Source organism: Coregonus clupeaformis, chromosome 7 (genome assembly GCF_020615455.1).
Source record: "Coregonus clupeaformis isolate EN_2021a chromosome 7, ASM2061545v1, whole genome shotgun sequence".
NCBI lineage: Eukaryota > Metazoa > Chordata > Actinopteri > Salmoniformes > Salmonidae > Coregonus > Coregonus clupeaformis.
Genome location: NC_059198.1, coordinates 75,348,457 through 75,361,988, shown reverse-complemented (window position 1 = coordinate 75,361,988; position 13,532 = coordinate 75,348,457). Strand labels below are relative to the sequence as shown.

Here is a 13,532-nt window from a genome sequence, read left to right as displayed (position 1 = left end):
GGCCAGCTTCCTGTCTGGCAGGATGTGAGGTCACGGTCGTCAGGATGAGGTCATGGTCATGAAGACTGGCCAGCCATGTGAATGTCCAGATGGTGGATGTGTCTCTGCAGCTCATACCCCTCTTTACATACACTCTCACACGTGGGCGCTCTTGGCGTGGTTAACTGTGACTACAGCGGTAGCGACAGGGTTGATTGGTGTGGCGGCGCCCCCTGCCTGTCTGGAGTAGTAGTAGCTGTTCTCCTGCCACTGGGGGTTCCCCGAGGGGTCATCACCGTGGCAACACATAATCATAAAGCTCCCCAGGAGACAGAGGAAGGCACTGACCCATCTGGCGTAGAGTGAGATGCCGAATGACATCAGACCCTCTTCTGCATGAGCACCAATAGCAAACCAGATGGTCGACCCCAATCCACAGAGGGCTGGAAAGAGAGAGGGTGGAGAGAAAGAGAGTTCAGTCAGCTGTTGTCCACCAGCTGCGTCTGTCCCTATCACAAGGCTTCTGACAGGGACTTTGTGTCCAACACAGAAAGCACTTTCCAGTTTAGAGAGAGGGTGATCTGAGCCGGTCCCAAAACATCCCATAGCCTGACACAGCATCATTAATCAATATAGGATAACATTAAGTTGTGTGGGATGTTTGTGTCTTCATGATTTATGATACAGTTTACATTTTAACCCTTTAATCCTATTCTCAATCGGCTGGTAGAGCATGTTGTGACAATGGATTTAGAAGTGGATGTGAAAAAAATCTTCACTTGAACTCCCCCAGCCCTCCTGCACTAATTTACATAATTTTTATCGTTTTGGGTTGTTGTAGTTTAGTGTTGTGGCACTCTAACTTTGTCCACTCAGAGGGCTGTAAGAAAACTCAAAATCAGTCACCAAAGACATGGGATAAAAGGCAGGAATTCAGTTGGTGAGTGATTCATATTGCACCATTCCTTAGTAGAGACCTTGAAGAGTAGGAATATGAAAATAAATAGTTAAAATGTAAAAAAGGCTAAAAAGCAAGAATTTTGTAAAAATGTGCTCAACCAGACGATTCATATGTAAGTAAAAAGTATGTTTATTGTCCCCCACAATGAAATCGGGGAGGGGACTGTGGATCTGTCTATCTGGCATTTACAAAATTACACTGATTGGCCAGATGGTGGCTCTATAATAAGAGATTGAAAATGCAAACTTTGAAAGGTCACGCCCCTCACACCCTTAGAACAAAAGTCATGAAATTCGGTACATAGGTCCCTCTCATAAGGTTCGCCATGATGGATTTTCCACCATTTAGAATTTTGTGAAAAACACTTAAAACGCTACTCTTCTGGTACCGAATGACTGATCTGCACGATACTTGATATGTGGCATCTATGGACAAAGATCTCTCAAAGCAATATTTTACAGACTAGTACCTCAAATAACCTGGCCGTTATTGACCAATAAACATTTACGTGGTCGTGGCCTGGCACATTAATGCATATAAATCAGTCAAGGATGTTCGTATTGTAACAAAATTTGTTAAACATGTTGCAAACACTGTCAAGACTCAACATATGCAGGAACATTCATATTGACCACACGGTGGCGCTATAACGGGTAAATGTCTCTTGATCTGTTTGACTCAGAGTGATGAAATTTGGCACACATGCTCAGGGATATGAGTCTAGCCAACCCACGCAATACCTCAGACACCACTGGGCCGATTTTGATGAAACTTAGGTGAATGATGCGTCTTGCCATAGAGATCCGGCATTTACAAAATTACAATGATTGGCCGAAGGAGGGCGCTGCATCATTCGTGGGGGACCACATGTTTACTGTTGCATTGTTTTTGATTAAATATACCTATTATGGTGAATATTATGATTGAATTGTTTACAACACACTATATTAGGCAACATAAATAGGTTAAACCACATTTCATGACCATGGGGTCAATTAATCAATATTCATACTTAAAGGTGCGGTATGCAGAAATCGCTCTGCCATTTCCTTGTTGCTAAAATTCTAATAGTTCACCTAATTTCAGTTTATGTGACAAAACAAGCAATTATGTGTAGAGAATCATTGTACCATCTAAACCACTGTGAAATATATTTTCCATAACCAAAGTTATTGTATTTTCAGCTGTTTTGAAGCTGGTGTACAAAACCAAAAGTAAAAGAAGCAAAAACAAAACTTTAGAAAGGGAAGCATAGAAATAGCGGATAATTGAATATGTTTGGACATAAAAAATTACCATAATTTGTTAAACATCAGTCCTTATTTAACAATGCTGACCTACCTATAAAAAGCCATTCAAGCAGACCTAAAGTAATTTTTGTAATATTGTTCTGAGTAAAAATGCTATGCAAATTGCTATTCTAATATGGCATTGCTGGTATGACCTCCTTTTTACTTCTCAACCGTCTGTTAGAGCTCTGTTATTTCCAAAATGAACATCAAGTTGAAAAAAAGTTCTTATTTTAGTTGTTAGTAATAGGAATTTAGGGTGAAATCATTTTAAACATGTTTTTCAAGAAGAGACAGTTAAAGGGTTAAAAACACATTTCAGCAGTGTTGAAATTGCCACTGGTTCCAGATTGGTTTGGCATAAACACAGATTGATTCAACAATAATAGGTCTGTGCTGCTTTAGAAGGTTTTTCATGTATGAACTTAAGACATTGTGCTCCAGAGAAGCATCAGTGATAGGAATATAAATATGATGCATTGGTTTTTATGTAATTCATATTGAATTTTTCTTGATCATTGTTTCCATATGAGTTGAGAATATTGCAGCTGCAGTCTTTCTACTAGCAAACGTGACCCCTCACCTCCATCTGGTGGCCGGAGTTAGTAGTGAGATGGGTCATTTCATTGACTACAAAATATCACAATACCAATACAGAGGCAATAAAACAATGTCCATAAATTAATTGGATTTATTACAGAGTTTGAAGAGGCAGGATAAGGGAAAACATTATGGCATCTCACAAAATTGACATGGTTATGAGTCAAATAAGATCTAACTTTTTCTCAGAAGAGATCTTATATAAAAACATATTAATTGATTTAGTTAAGATTATTTTCTACAAAGTGATTTAAAAATGTCTGTGTATCAACTTCGTAAAATCAGAAAGTATTTTACAGTTGACATGTGATACCACATTTTAAAATAATAACCAAATACACAAATTCATAATACTGTATATTACAAATCCATAATTAAATCGTTTCAGTTACACCCAATAGACTGCATTGTAAAATATGTACACAGACACAATAGAATAGAAAAAGTCCCCCTCCTCTCTCACTGATCGCTCTCAGCTCTTCATCTCTTGAATGAATCTCTTTATCTCTCTTCTTCTCTGTCCTTTTTTCCTCCTCCACCCTCTCTCTCATCCCTTCTCTCTTCCCCATCTATCAATCACTCTTGTCCCTCTCTTTTTCCACCCTCACCCCTTTCACTTTTTTCCATCTCTCCATCTCTCCTCACCTCCTCTCATCTCTCCTCCTTCTCTCATCTCTCCTCCTCCCACCTCTCCTCCTCACTCTCTATCTGTGTCTGAGTGTGTTGATGTGGGCACAGATCTTGAGAGCTGGTCCCAGTTTGATGTTCATGCTGGTCATCAGGTGGTCCTCCGTGAGCAGCAGCAGGGCCTGGCCGTCTATCTCCTGAACACGGAACGCCTCCGCAACCTCCACACAACCTAAAGAAAACATACACACACAGGTTATAACCTACACACAACCTTAAAACAACATTGTTTATTTTTATTTAACCTTTATTTAACTAGGCAAGTCAGTTAAGAACAAATTCTTATTTACAATGACGGCCTACCCCGGCCAAACCCGGGCGACGCTGGGCCAATTGTGCGCCGCCCTATGGGCTGCAAAGAAACCACTACTAAAGGACACCCAGGCTATAACCTCCCCACAACCTTAAAACAACATACACCCAGGTTATAACCTCCTCACAACCTTAAAACAACATACACCCAGGTTATAACCTCAACACAACCTAAAGATAACATACACCCAGGTTATAACCTCTCCATAACCTTACAACAACACACACCCAGGTTACAACTTCCACACAACCTAAAGATAACATACACCCAGGTTATAACCTCCCCACAACCTTAAAACAACATACACCATGGTTATAACCTCCACACAACCTAAAGATAATATCCACCCAGGTTATAACCTCTCCATAACCTTAAAACAACATACACACAGGTTATTTTTTTATTTATTTTTCTAAACCTTTATTTAAAACAGGGAGTCACATTGAGATTAAAAATCTATTTGACAAGAGAGCCCTGTAAACATTACAATAAAAACAGAATAATACAACAACATACACTACCGGTCAAAAGTTCTAGAACACCTACTCATTCAAGGTTTTTCTTTATTTTTACTATTTTCTACATTGTAGAATAATAGTGAAGACATCAAAACTATGAAATAACACATACGGAATCATGTAGTAACCAAAAAAAGTGTTAAACAAATCAAAATATATTTTATCTTTGAGATTCTTCAAATAGCCACGCTTTGCTTTGATGACAGCTTTGCACACTCTTGGCATTCTCTCAACCAGCTTCATGAGGTAGTCACCTGGAATGAATTGCAATTAACAGGTGTGCCTTCTTAAAAGTTAACTTGTGGAATTTCTTTCCTTCTTCATGCGTTTGAGGCAATCAGTTGTCCATATTATGGCAAGAACAGCTCAAATAAGCAAAGAGAAACGACAGTCCATCATTACTTTAAGACATGAAGGTCAGTCAATACGGAACATTTCAAGAACTTTGAAGGTTTCTTTAAGTGCAGTCGCAAAAACCATCAAGCGCTATGATGAAACTGGCTCTCATGAGGACCGCCACAGGAATGTAAGACCCAGTTACCTCTGCTGCAGAGGATAAGTTCATTAGAGTTACCAGCCTCAGAAATTGCAGCCCAAATAAATGCTTCACAGAGTTCAAGTAACAGACACATCTCAACATCAACTGTTCAGAGGAGACTGTGTGAATCAGGCCTTCATGGTCGCATTGCTGCAAAGAAACCACTACTAAAGGTCACCAATAAGAAGAAGAGACTTGCTTGGGCCAAGAAACACGAGCAATGGACATTAGACCAGTGGAAATCTGCAGCAGAGGTAACTCTGGGTCTTCCAGCAAAGCGTGGCTATTTGAAGAATCTCAAAGATAAAATATATTTTGATTTGTTTAATAATAATAATAATAATATGCCATTTAGCAGACGCTTTTATCCAAAGCGACTTACAGTCATGCGTGCATACATTTTATGGGTGGTCCCGGGGATCGAACCCACTACCCTGGCGTTACAAGCGCCATGCTCTACCAATTGAGCTACAGAGGACCACATGGTTACTACATGATTCCGTATGTGTTATTTCATAGTTTTGATGTCTTCACTATTATTCTACAATGTAGAAAATAGTAAAAATAAAGAAAAACCTTGAATGAGTAGGTGTTCCAGAACTTTTGACCGGTAGTGTATATGTGTATAAAACAATCTAATTCAGCACACAATAAATCAAAATAAACATATTTAATAATATGTTTATAACCTCCCCACAACCTTAAAACAACATACACCCAGGTTATAACCTCCCCATAATCTTAAAACAACATACACCCTGGTTATAACCTCCCCACAACCTAGAGACAACATACACCCAGGTTATAACCTCCCCACAACCTAAAGACAACATACACCCTGGTTATAACCTCCCCGCAACCTTAAAACAACATACACCCTGGTTATAACCTCCCCACAACCTAAAGACAACATACACCCAGGTTATAACCCCCCCACAACCTTAAAACAACATACACTCAGGTTATAACCTCCCCAAAACCTAAAGACAACATACACACAGGTTATAACCGGCCAACAACCTACAGCAGGGAGATGGGTGAATGTGTGTCCTTGTGTGTGTTTGTGTGTGTTACCTGGCAGTGTGTGTATGAATTCCCAGACTTGCTCTACGCTCCACTGTGCAGGTGTGGGGTCACTAGAGGTCACAGTGGGGTTACTAGGGGTCATCGCTGGCTCTGAGGCCCTCCTTGCCCTCCGTGCCGCTCGGCGTGTCAGCCTGGTCATCATGGGAACAGCATGCCCCTCCTCTTCTTCGTTGTCATGGCTACGGGCGCTCCATATTTCACGGGGCTAAAATAAATTATGTTACAGGAGATGGAACGTGTGAACAGCTGGGTTTGATTTATAAAGGCTTCTACATGCTTATAACATGTTATAAGGCATTACACCTGCAGGCTATACCATAAAGTGTATTACTGTGGAGTGACCTATTTGTTAAAAGTTGTAACTGACCAGTCGCAGTAGGAGAGGCTTCCCAGGCACAGACTCCACCTTGTTTATCTCAGAGCGCCGCCCCTCAGGCTGGCTGCCAGCACTCAGAGCACGCAGACGCTTGGACAGCCCTACATCATACCTAGAGGGAGAAAGACAGAGAGAAAGATGATGATGATATGTCCTTTCTCTGAGCTCTCTGGGGTTGATTTTATCACATCTGACCTCCTGTCTGATCACAGCTTCTGCGTGAGGGTGTATTTTGGTGTGTTTATGAATGTCTGTACAGTACACCTGTAGTAAATAGACTATCTGTGGTTAAACAACAACATCACATAGAACTTGCTGTCTAAGGAATACCTGGGATAGGATAAAGTAATCCTTCTACCCCCCCAAAAAAATAAAAATAATAATTTTAAAAAAACATTGTAAAGTGGTTATCCCACTGGCTATAAGGTGAATGCACCTATTTGTAAGTGGCTCTGGATAAGAGCGTCTGCTAAATGACGTAAATGTAAATGTAAATGTAGACCAGGGGTTCCCAAACGTTTTTGGCCCGTGACCCCATTTTGATATACATTGTTTTTGCGACCACACCATGTAAAAAAATGTATGTAATCAACGGCCAATGTTTACTTTTTTAATTGGGGCTATGACAGTCTATTACAAATCAGTCTGACAGTACTTTTGAAAGTTTTTCAATCTGAAGGAAGTATGGTTTGAAATCAGAATCAGAAAGGTATTGGGAAGTTCAGAAGATCATCAGGCAATCATCTTGTATGCTCTTCTGTGTAGAAAAGAACATCTTCATTGATGATGTTCTTTCCCCCCCAGTCTGATGTAGTGCCTGGTCTTTCCACTCTGTCCTAATGAGTCATGTGCGGCTTGTGGGCATTGTAGAGGGAAACAGAAGACACGTACGTGTTCCTGAGTCTTATCTTCTAGTGATGGGGTCATAATATTTTGAAGCTACATTTGTAGGAAGATAACAGAAATCGCTCTGTTTATTACAACCGCATCTAGCGGCTACCGGAGGTTACTGACGTTACCCTGATTCTATGAACCAAATGCTAAAAAATATATATATATATTTTTAGAGTTTCTCTCACTACCCCATTTTCAAATCAGGCAACCCCATATTGGGTCGCAACCCCTAGTTTGAGAAACGCTGGTCTAGACAGAGAGAATAACTAATCTGTCACTGTCTTGTTTCTGTATTCAGCCAATGGGAGTGTGGCTTACCTGCGGGCACAGGAAGTGGAGCAGTATCGCTTGGAGCGGTGGAAGGAGTGGGCGTGGCCTCTCTTCCCACAAGACTCACACTGTAACACCCCCCTCTGTCTCTCTCTGGGACCTAGTGTGGTTTGGATTCAGAGAGATAATTAAATTGAATTGAATATTGAATTGAATATTGACTCAGAACCAGGATATTAAGGTGGTTTACCTGTGAGCGGGTCATCTTTAGCCACACGCTCTTGTTCTGATTCGCTGGAATGTTCCGGTGGCTCTGGTGTGTCTGTCAACGGTAATAACTCCGCCCCCTCTATTTTCCCATTCTGGGAGACACCCTCCTGCCCTCCCAACAACAGAGACGAGCGGTTCACCTGCACAGGTACACACACACACAGGCACACACACACAAAGGTTATACTGTATATACTGTTAATGTATAAGTATATGACACCAACTAGACACCAGCTATATCCCGTGTAGGAAGATGTACTTTACTAAAAAATGTGTGCGTGTGTGTGTGTTTACCGGGAATGCCTGCAGCCCCTCCTGTATGATGAAGCCCTCCACCAGGTGAGTTAAGACACGCCTCCCGCCCTCTGGCCAGACCCTCTGTGACCAAGGCTTGCGCTCCGATAGGGTGAAGGTCTCTGGGCGGCTCTCTGATAGGCTGAGGGTCTCTGGGTGGGAAGGGCTAACAGGCAGGAGAGGAGGGGGGAGGTCAGATGAAAGGGTGAGGAAGGGTGAGGCAGGGGGAGACTGAGAGGAGAGACTGGACAAGACTGGGGGGAGGAAAAGAGAAGTGGGAGAGGAGGGGGGAGAGGAGGGGAGAGAGGGAGGGAGAGGAGGGGGGAGAGAGGAGGAAGAGGAGGGGGAGAGAGGAGGAAGAGGAGGGGGGAGAGAGGAGGGAGAGGAGGGAGAGAGGAGGAAGAGGAGGGGGAGGAGGGGGGAGAGAGGAGGAAGAGTTCACAACACAAGGTTAGTTTAAAGTTTAATTAATAGGCCAAGGCTAAAAGTAATGGTGGAGAGACGCTGGTACCTGATTGGTTGTCAGACTGATTGAACATGTTCTCACAGAGGTCCTCTTGGTCCACGTGGGGGAGGTGTGGGGATTGCTCAATGGGACGGTCTGATGGTCTCTGGAGGTTTATGGGGGGTTCTGAGGGAGGGTGTGTGTAGTTCTGAGTAGCCGGGTCTGCATTGAGGTGTGGGTCTATCAGACTGGCCTGGTCAATTGTAGTCCCCTCCTCCTCTCCTTTCATCGCATCTTTCTGTCCTCGCTCCCCCTCCTCTACCTCCATCCTCTCTTTCTCCTCCCCCTCCCCCTCCTCTACCTCCATCCTCTCTCTCTCCTCCCCCTCCTCTACTTCCATCCTCTCTCTCTCCTCCCCCTCCTCTACTTCTGTAATCTCTCTCAGTGTCTCAAATACTTTAACTCTCTCCATCCATTTTTCCTCTCCTCCAGTCCCACCTTTCTCCTCTTCCACCCTCTCTCTATCTCTTTGGTCCTCTTTCTCTCTCACCCGTTCTCCTCTCTTCTCCACAATCCCCCTTTCCTCTCCTCCCACCCTCTCTCTATCCCTCTGCTCCTCTTCCTCTCCCCCCACCCTCTCTCTCTCCTCCCTTACCCCCTGTCTCCCCACTTCTCCTTCTGGCTCAATGTGTCTGGCCTGATAACGAGGGTAGGGTAGGGGTGAGTTGGGTTTGTGGATGGAGGAGGTGGGAGAGGGAGAGGCGTGGTCAGAAGTCCTCTGTGGTTGGGCATCGAGCTGAGGCGGTGGGGACTCAAGAACCAGGTGCTTTGATTGGACAGAAGCTGGGGTGTGTGTGTTGGCAGCAGGCTGTAGTTGGCTGCTGAGGCGGTGGGTGGAGCCAGCGGAGAGGGCAATGATTTGCAGCTGCCTTGATGCCGGCGGCAACTGATCAAAACAGGAAGTAGAACCCAAGGGGAGGGGCCTAGAGCCTGAGCTGACCTGCGATTGAGCTGGGGTGGTCTGTATGGGTGGGGTTTGAGATGACAAACTGCTGGCTGGTCGAGTCCACTGTCTGCTGGGCAGGGCCTGTCGGGCAGTGGCAACAGCGATTGGTTGCAGGGCCGGGCTGTGTCTCGGGGGCGCCACTCTGTGGCCATTTGGAGAATGAAGTCTGGGTCTCAGAGGGACAGAACGTACAGAAGAGTAGAGAGCTGGAGAGATGAGACAAAGAGACAGTAAGAAAAGAGAGAGTGATTGAATGGTTTTACTGGACATACTATAAATCACATCTCATTCCTCCTGAACATTCTACTCATTATCACATGTTTATGACTCACTTGGAGGTGGGACTGAGAGGTGCCGGGTGGGTGTGGTCTGTCTGTCTGTTGCCATGGCACTGGGCTGGGGGCGTGGCCGGAGAGGGGGAAAAAGGGGTGTTCGGGGACAAGAGATAGGTGAGGGGGAGGAGGAGGAAGAGGGAGGTTTGAGACGTAAAGAAGGGGGGATTGTGAGAGTTCCAGGAGCAGAGGGGCGCAGGGTTAGACTCTGGAGCTAAGGGGGAGGGAGGGAGGATGGGAGGGAGGGAGGGAGAGAGGGTGGGAGGGAGGGTGGGAGGGAGAGAGGGTGGGAGGGAGGGTGGGAGGGAGTGGGGAGGAAAATAAAGAGGGAGGGAGAGAGTGGGGGTTGAGAGGGAGTTTAGTTAAACTTGTGAGACAATCACAATCTTCAGTGGTCTCTCATACACCTAACACCCCTAACACACACCTTCTGAACTGCTCACCTGAGCAGAGGCAGGGCGAGAGCAAGAGGAAGAGGAGGAAGAGGAAGAGGAAGGGACAGGCCGTACCGTAGAGGTGAAAATCAGCTAAGAATGAGAGATCAATAGATACAACGAGAGAGCGAGCGAGAGAGCGAGAGAGAGAGAGAGAGAGGGGGGGGAGCGGAATCTTGAACTGAGGAATCTTGAAAAAGGCCAGTCTCAGGGTTCAGGAGTTTGAAGTTGGTAGAAGTAGGGGTGAGAGGTGTTGGTGTGTGTGTTGTTACCATCTGGGTCCTGAGCAGCATCTGGTCTCGGCTGGAACAAGAACTTCGACCTAGGAGCAAAGCCTGCTGGGATACCCTCTGTCTGACAGACGAGGTGCTCTGATAGGCTTGCACCAGAGTGGGTGTAGCCAGGGGGCGAGGGAAAGGGATCTGAGAGAGAGAGAGGTGTATTTTGGAGGTATTTTGAATACTGTACTCTAGGTTAAAGGAATGTAAACCAATTGATCCAGGAATGGATGTGGTTGTTTGTGTAGTCAATTGTGTGTGTATGTGTGTCTACTTGTGCCTGTATGTGTGGCTGGTTACATCGTGTGCGGCTTTTGTTTTATGGTCAGTTACCTGTCTGCTGGCCGGGGTATGGAAAGGCGTGATTGGTGGAGAGGTGGGCGTGGAGACTGGCCTTGCATTACCATTGGTCAAGAAGGACGAAGTCCCGGGAGCAGAAGACATGTTGCCGTGGGTTACAGAGGAGGGGGGCAGAGAAGTGATGGCCGATACAGTGGGGGAGGGAGTGAGTAGAGGGGGAGTAAAGGGGAAAGGAGCAGGTTTGTGAATGACTTTAGTGGGGGAGGAGGGAGAGGGGGCATGCTTGGGTGTAGGTAGAGAGGGTGTGAGTGTGGGGGGAGTAGGGTTGGGGATGAGTATTGTAGGGGTGACGGGGTTGGGAGTGAGTGAGGGGGAAGTAGGTGTAGATGTTGGGGTGGGGGTGGGGGTGAGTACCATAGGGGTGAGGGTAGTGTGGGTTTTACGGGTGAGAGTAGGGGGAGGTGAGGGGTCGGGGTTCAGTTTATGGGGATTGGGGGTGGGTGTAGATGAGGAAGAGGGTGTGCATGTAGAGCTGAGGGTGAGCGTACTAGTAGAGAGAGTGGGGGTGAGTTTAGGAGGGTGGGAGGGATTACGTTTAGGGGGAGTAGGGGTGAGTGTTGTAGGGGTGTGAGCAGCTGAAGACCTATTGGGGGACAGGGGGCTGGGGCTCCTGGTGGGTCCCTCTCTGGTCTCCGTTCTCTCTCCCTCTGTCTCTGCTCTGCTCTCTGTGCATGTCTCCAAGGCCGGGTCTGTCTCCATCCCTCTAGGATTCAGCACGCTGCAGGAGGACACACACACAGCATCAGACCTCTGTCTCTGTTTTACATTGTAGTTAATGATTTCATCTGCGGCTACAGAAACCCCCCCACCTTTGGTCAAATCAGGAATGTCACTCCACCTTCCGAAGACACTTGAAACCCCACCTCTTTAAGGAATACCTGGGATAGGATAAAGTAATCATTCTACCCCCCTTACCACACCCCCACAACAACAACAAAAAAACTGGCTATAAGGTGAATGCACCAATTTGTAAGTCGCTCTGGATAAGAGCGTCTGCTAAATGGCGTAAATGTAATGTAAATGTAATGTAATGAATGTTTCCCAAATCTTCCCACAAAACCGTTTAGACCTATGCACTTCAAGTTTGTAACAAAGTAATGGTAAACAATTTGACCTACTTTTATAGGCCCACTCAGCATATTACTTAATTTATAATGGAAATATACGGGGATAATCATTGCCTCAGCAGGTGCCACCCACATGTGCCAGATGCAACATCTGGGTCTAGACTCAGTGCCTCTGGGGCTGCGCTGGTGACTAGTGTCTTGCCTTTAATTATCATGTTTATGATGACGATGCTTAGGCTACTTTGTCAACAAATATCCTGCCAAGAAAATCCCAACCTATTAAAACATGTGGCTGTCATGGAATGTTCTATCAAAACCACCAAGAAAGAGTAGCCTACATAAGTAGGCCTACCCCAAACCAGTTGTGACGCATGCAGCCGAGCCTATACTCTCTATCCATAAGCAAAGAGGAAACGCACGTTTGTTTATCTATAGGCTACTCCTTCTGTCAATGTCAGTGAAGGAAGGCTGAACTGCGTTTCTGGACATTACAAATGACAGTCAGTAGGCTAAAAGGGGCGTTCGTTGAGACACATTGCACGCTCCACTTCCTGGATTTGAGAGAACACAGAATGTGTATTCAACAGCAGCACGTCACAACATCAGCCCCGATAAAATTATCTTTATGACTTTGCATCGCTTGTGATAAACCTTCCACAAAATGAAAGTGGCAGGTAAACACAATCCTAGTCAGACGCGGATGTTTCAACAACAAGTGTGAAATATATGCTACGAATATTTCAGAGTAGCTAAATGTGAGTTTATGGTTAATATAATCACCCCAATGATTCGTAAATTGTCCCATCTGTGCTCCCCTTACCACCCCCACCCACACCGCCATACCTGCCGGGGGTCTGTGTGGAGGCAGACCGCTCAGGGAGGCCAGAGAGTCGGGTGCGATGGGCCAGTCAGTCCGCCAGATGGGAGGAATGGAGAGAGAGTACAGTAGCGTAGAGCTGTGACGCTCACAGAGCACGTAGAGCAGAAAGAAAGGCGAGACAGCACCACGCACAGTGCAGGAGGACCGCAAACAAATTAACTGTGTGTGTGCAGTGGCATCTTGCCCATAGAGGCCCCAACCTGGACTCAAACCAGAGACCCTCTGAACACATCGACAACAGTCACCCATGAAGCATCGCAGAACAAGGGAAACAACTACTTCCATGTCTCAGAGCGAGTGATCACCGATTGAAACGCTACTAGCGCGCAACGCTAACTAGCTAGCCAGCCATTTCAGACCAGTTACACTCACCCTCCTTTGACCTCCTCCTTCTCCGCAGTAACCCCAGCATCTGGGCAGAGCCCAACTGACTGATCTGGGTCATCAGCATCAATGTAACAGTATTACTTCTGTCCCTCTCCTTGCCCCAACCTAAGCTCGAACCAGGGACCCTCAGCCCACATCAACAACTGCCTTTCCACAAAGCATCGTTACCTATCGCTCCACAAAAGCCGCAGCCAAGGAGATGCCTACGACACTAGATACTCTAGTGCATGCAGTATTGTCAGTGGAGGAGGGAGAGTGTAGAGTGACA

General features: G+C 45.6%; 1 protein-coding gene across 1 annotated transcript; it reads right to left on the bottom strand.

Annotated features, from left to right (window-relative positions):
• Positions 1-2,906: 2,906 nt before the first annotated feature.
• Positions 2,907-8,859, bottom strand: si:ch211-230g15.5 (polyhomeotic-like protein 2). Its single transcript, XM_041880162.1, has 7 exons — positions 8,587-8,859; positions 8,076-8,329; positions 7,762-7,921; positions 7,560-7,671; positions 6,339-6,459; positions 5,960-6,176; positions 2,907-3,688 (listed from the first exon to the last, which is right to left on the bottom strand). The coding sequence occupies exons 1-7, from the start codon at positions 8,846-8,848 to the stop codon at positions 3,534-3,536; spliced, it is 1,281 nt and encodes a 426-aa protein (XP_041736096.1). The 5' UTR covers positions 8,849-8,859; the 3' UTR covers positions 2,907-3,533.
• Between the last annotated feature and the right edge of the window lie 4,673 nt (positions 8,860-13,532).

What these genes read in the sequence shown, in the direction of transcription:
- si:ch211-230g15.5 (XM_041880162.1), bottom strand. Translation starts at nt 8,848, where the DNA reads ATGGAGGTAGAGGAGGGGGAGCGAGGACAGAAAGATGCGATGAAAGGA. An exon ending in AGGGGCTGCAGGCATTCCCG is followed by an intron (nt 7,922 to 8,075) that starts GTAAACACACAC and finishes GTACCTGTGCAG; the next exon opens with GTGAACCGCTCGTCTCTGTT. An exon ending in TAAAGATGACCCGCTCACAG is followed by an intron (nt 7,672 to 7,761) that starts GTAAACCACCTT and finishes AAACCACACTAG; the next exon opens with GTCCCAGAGAGAGACAGAGG.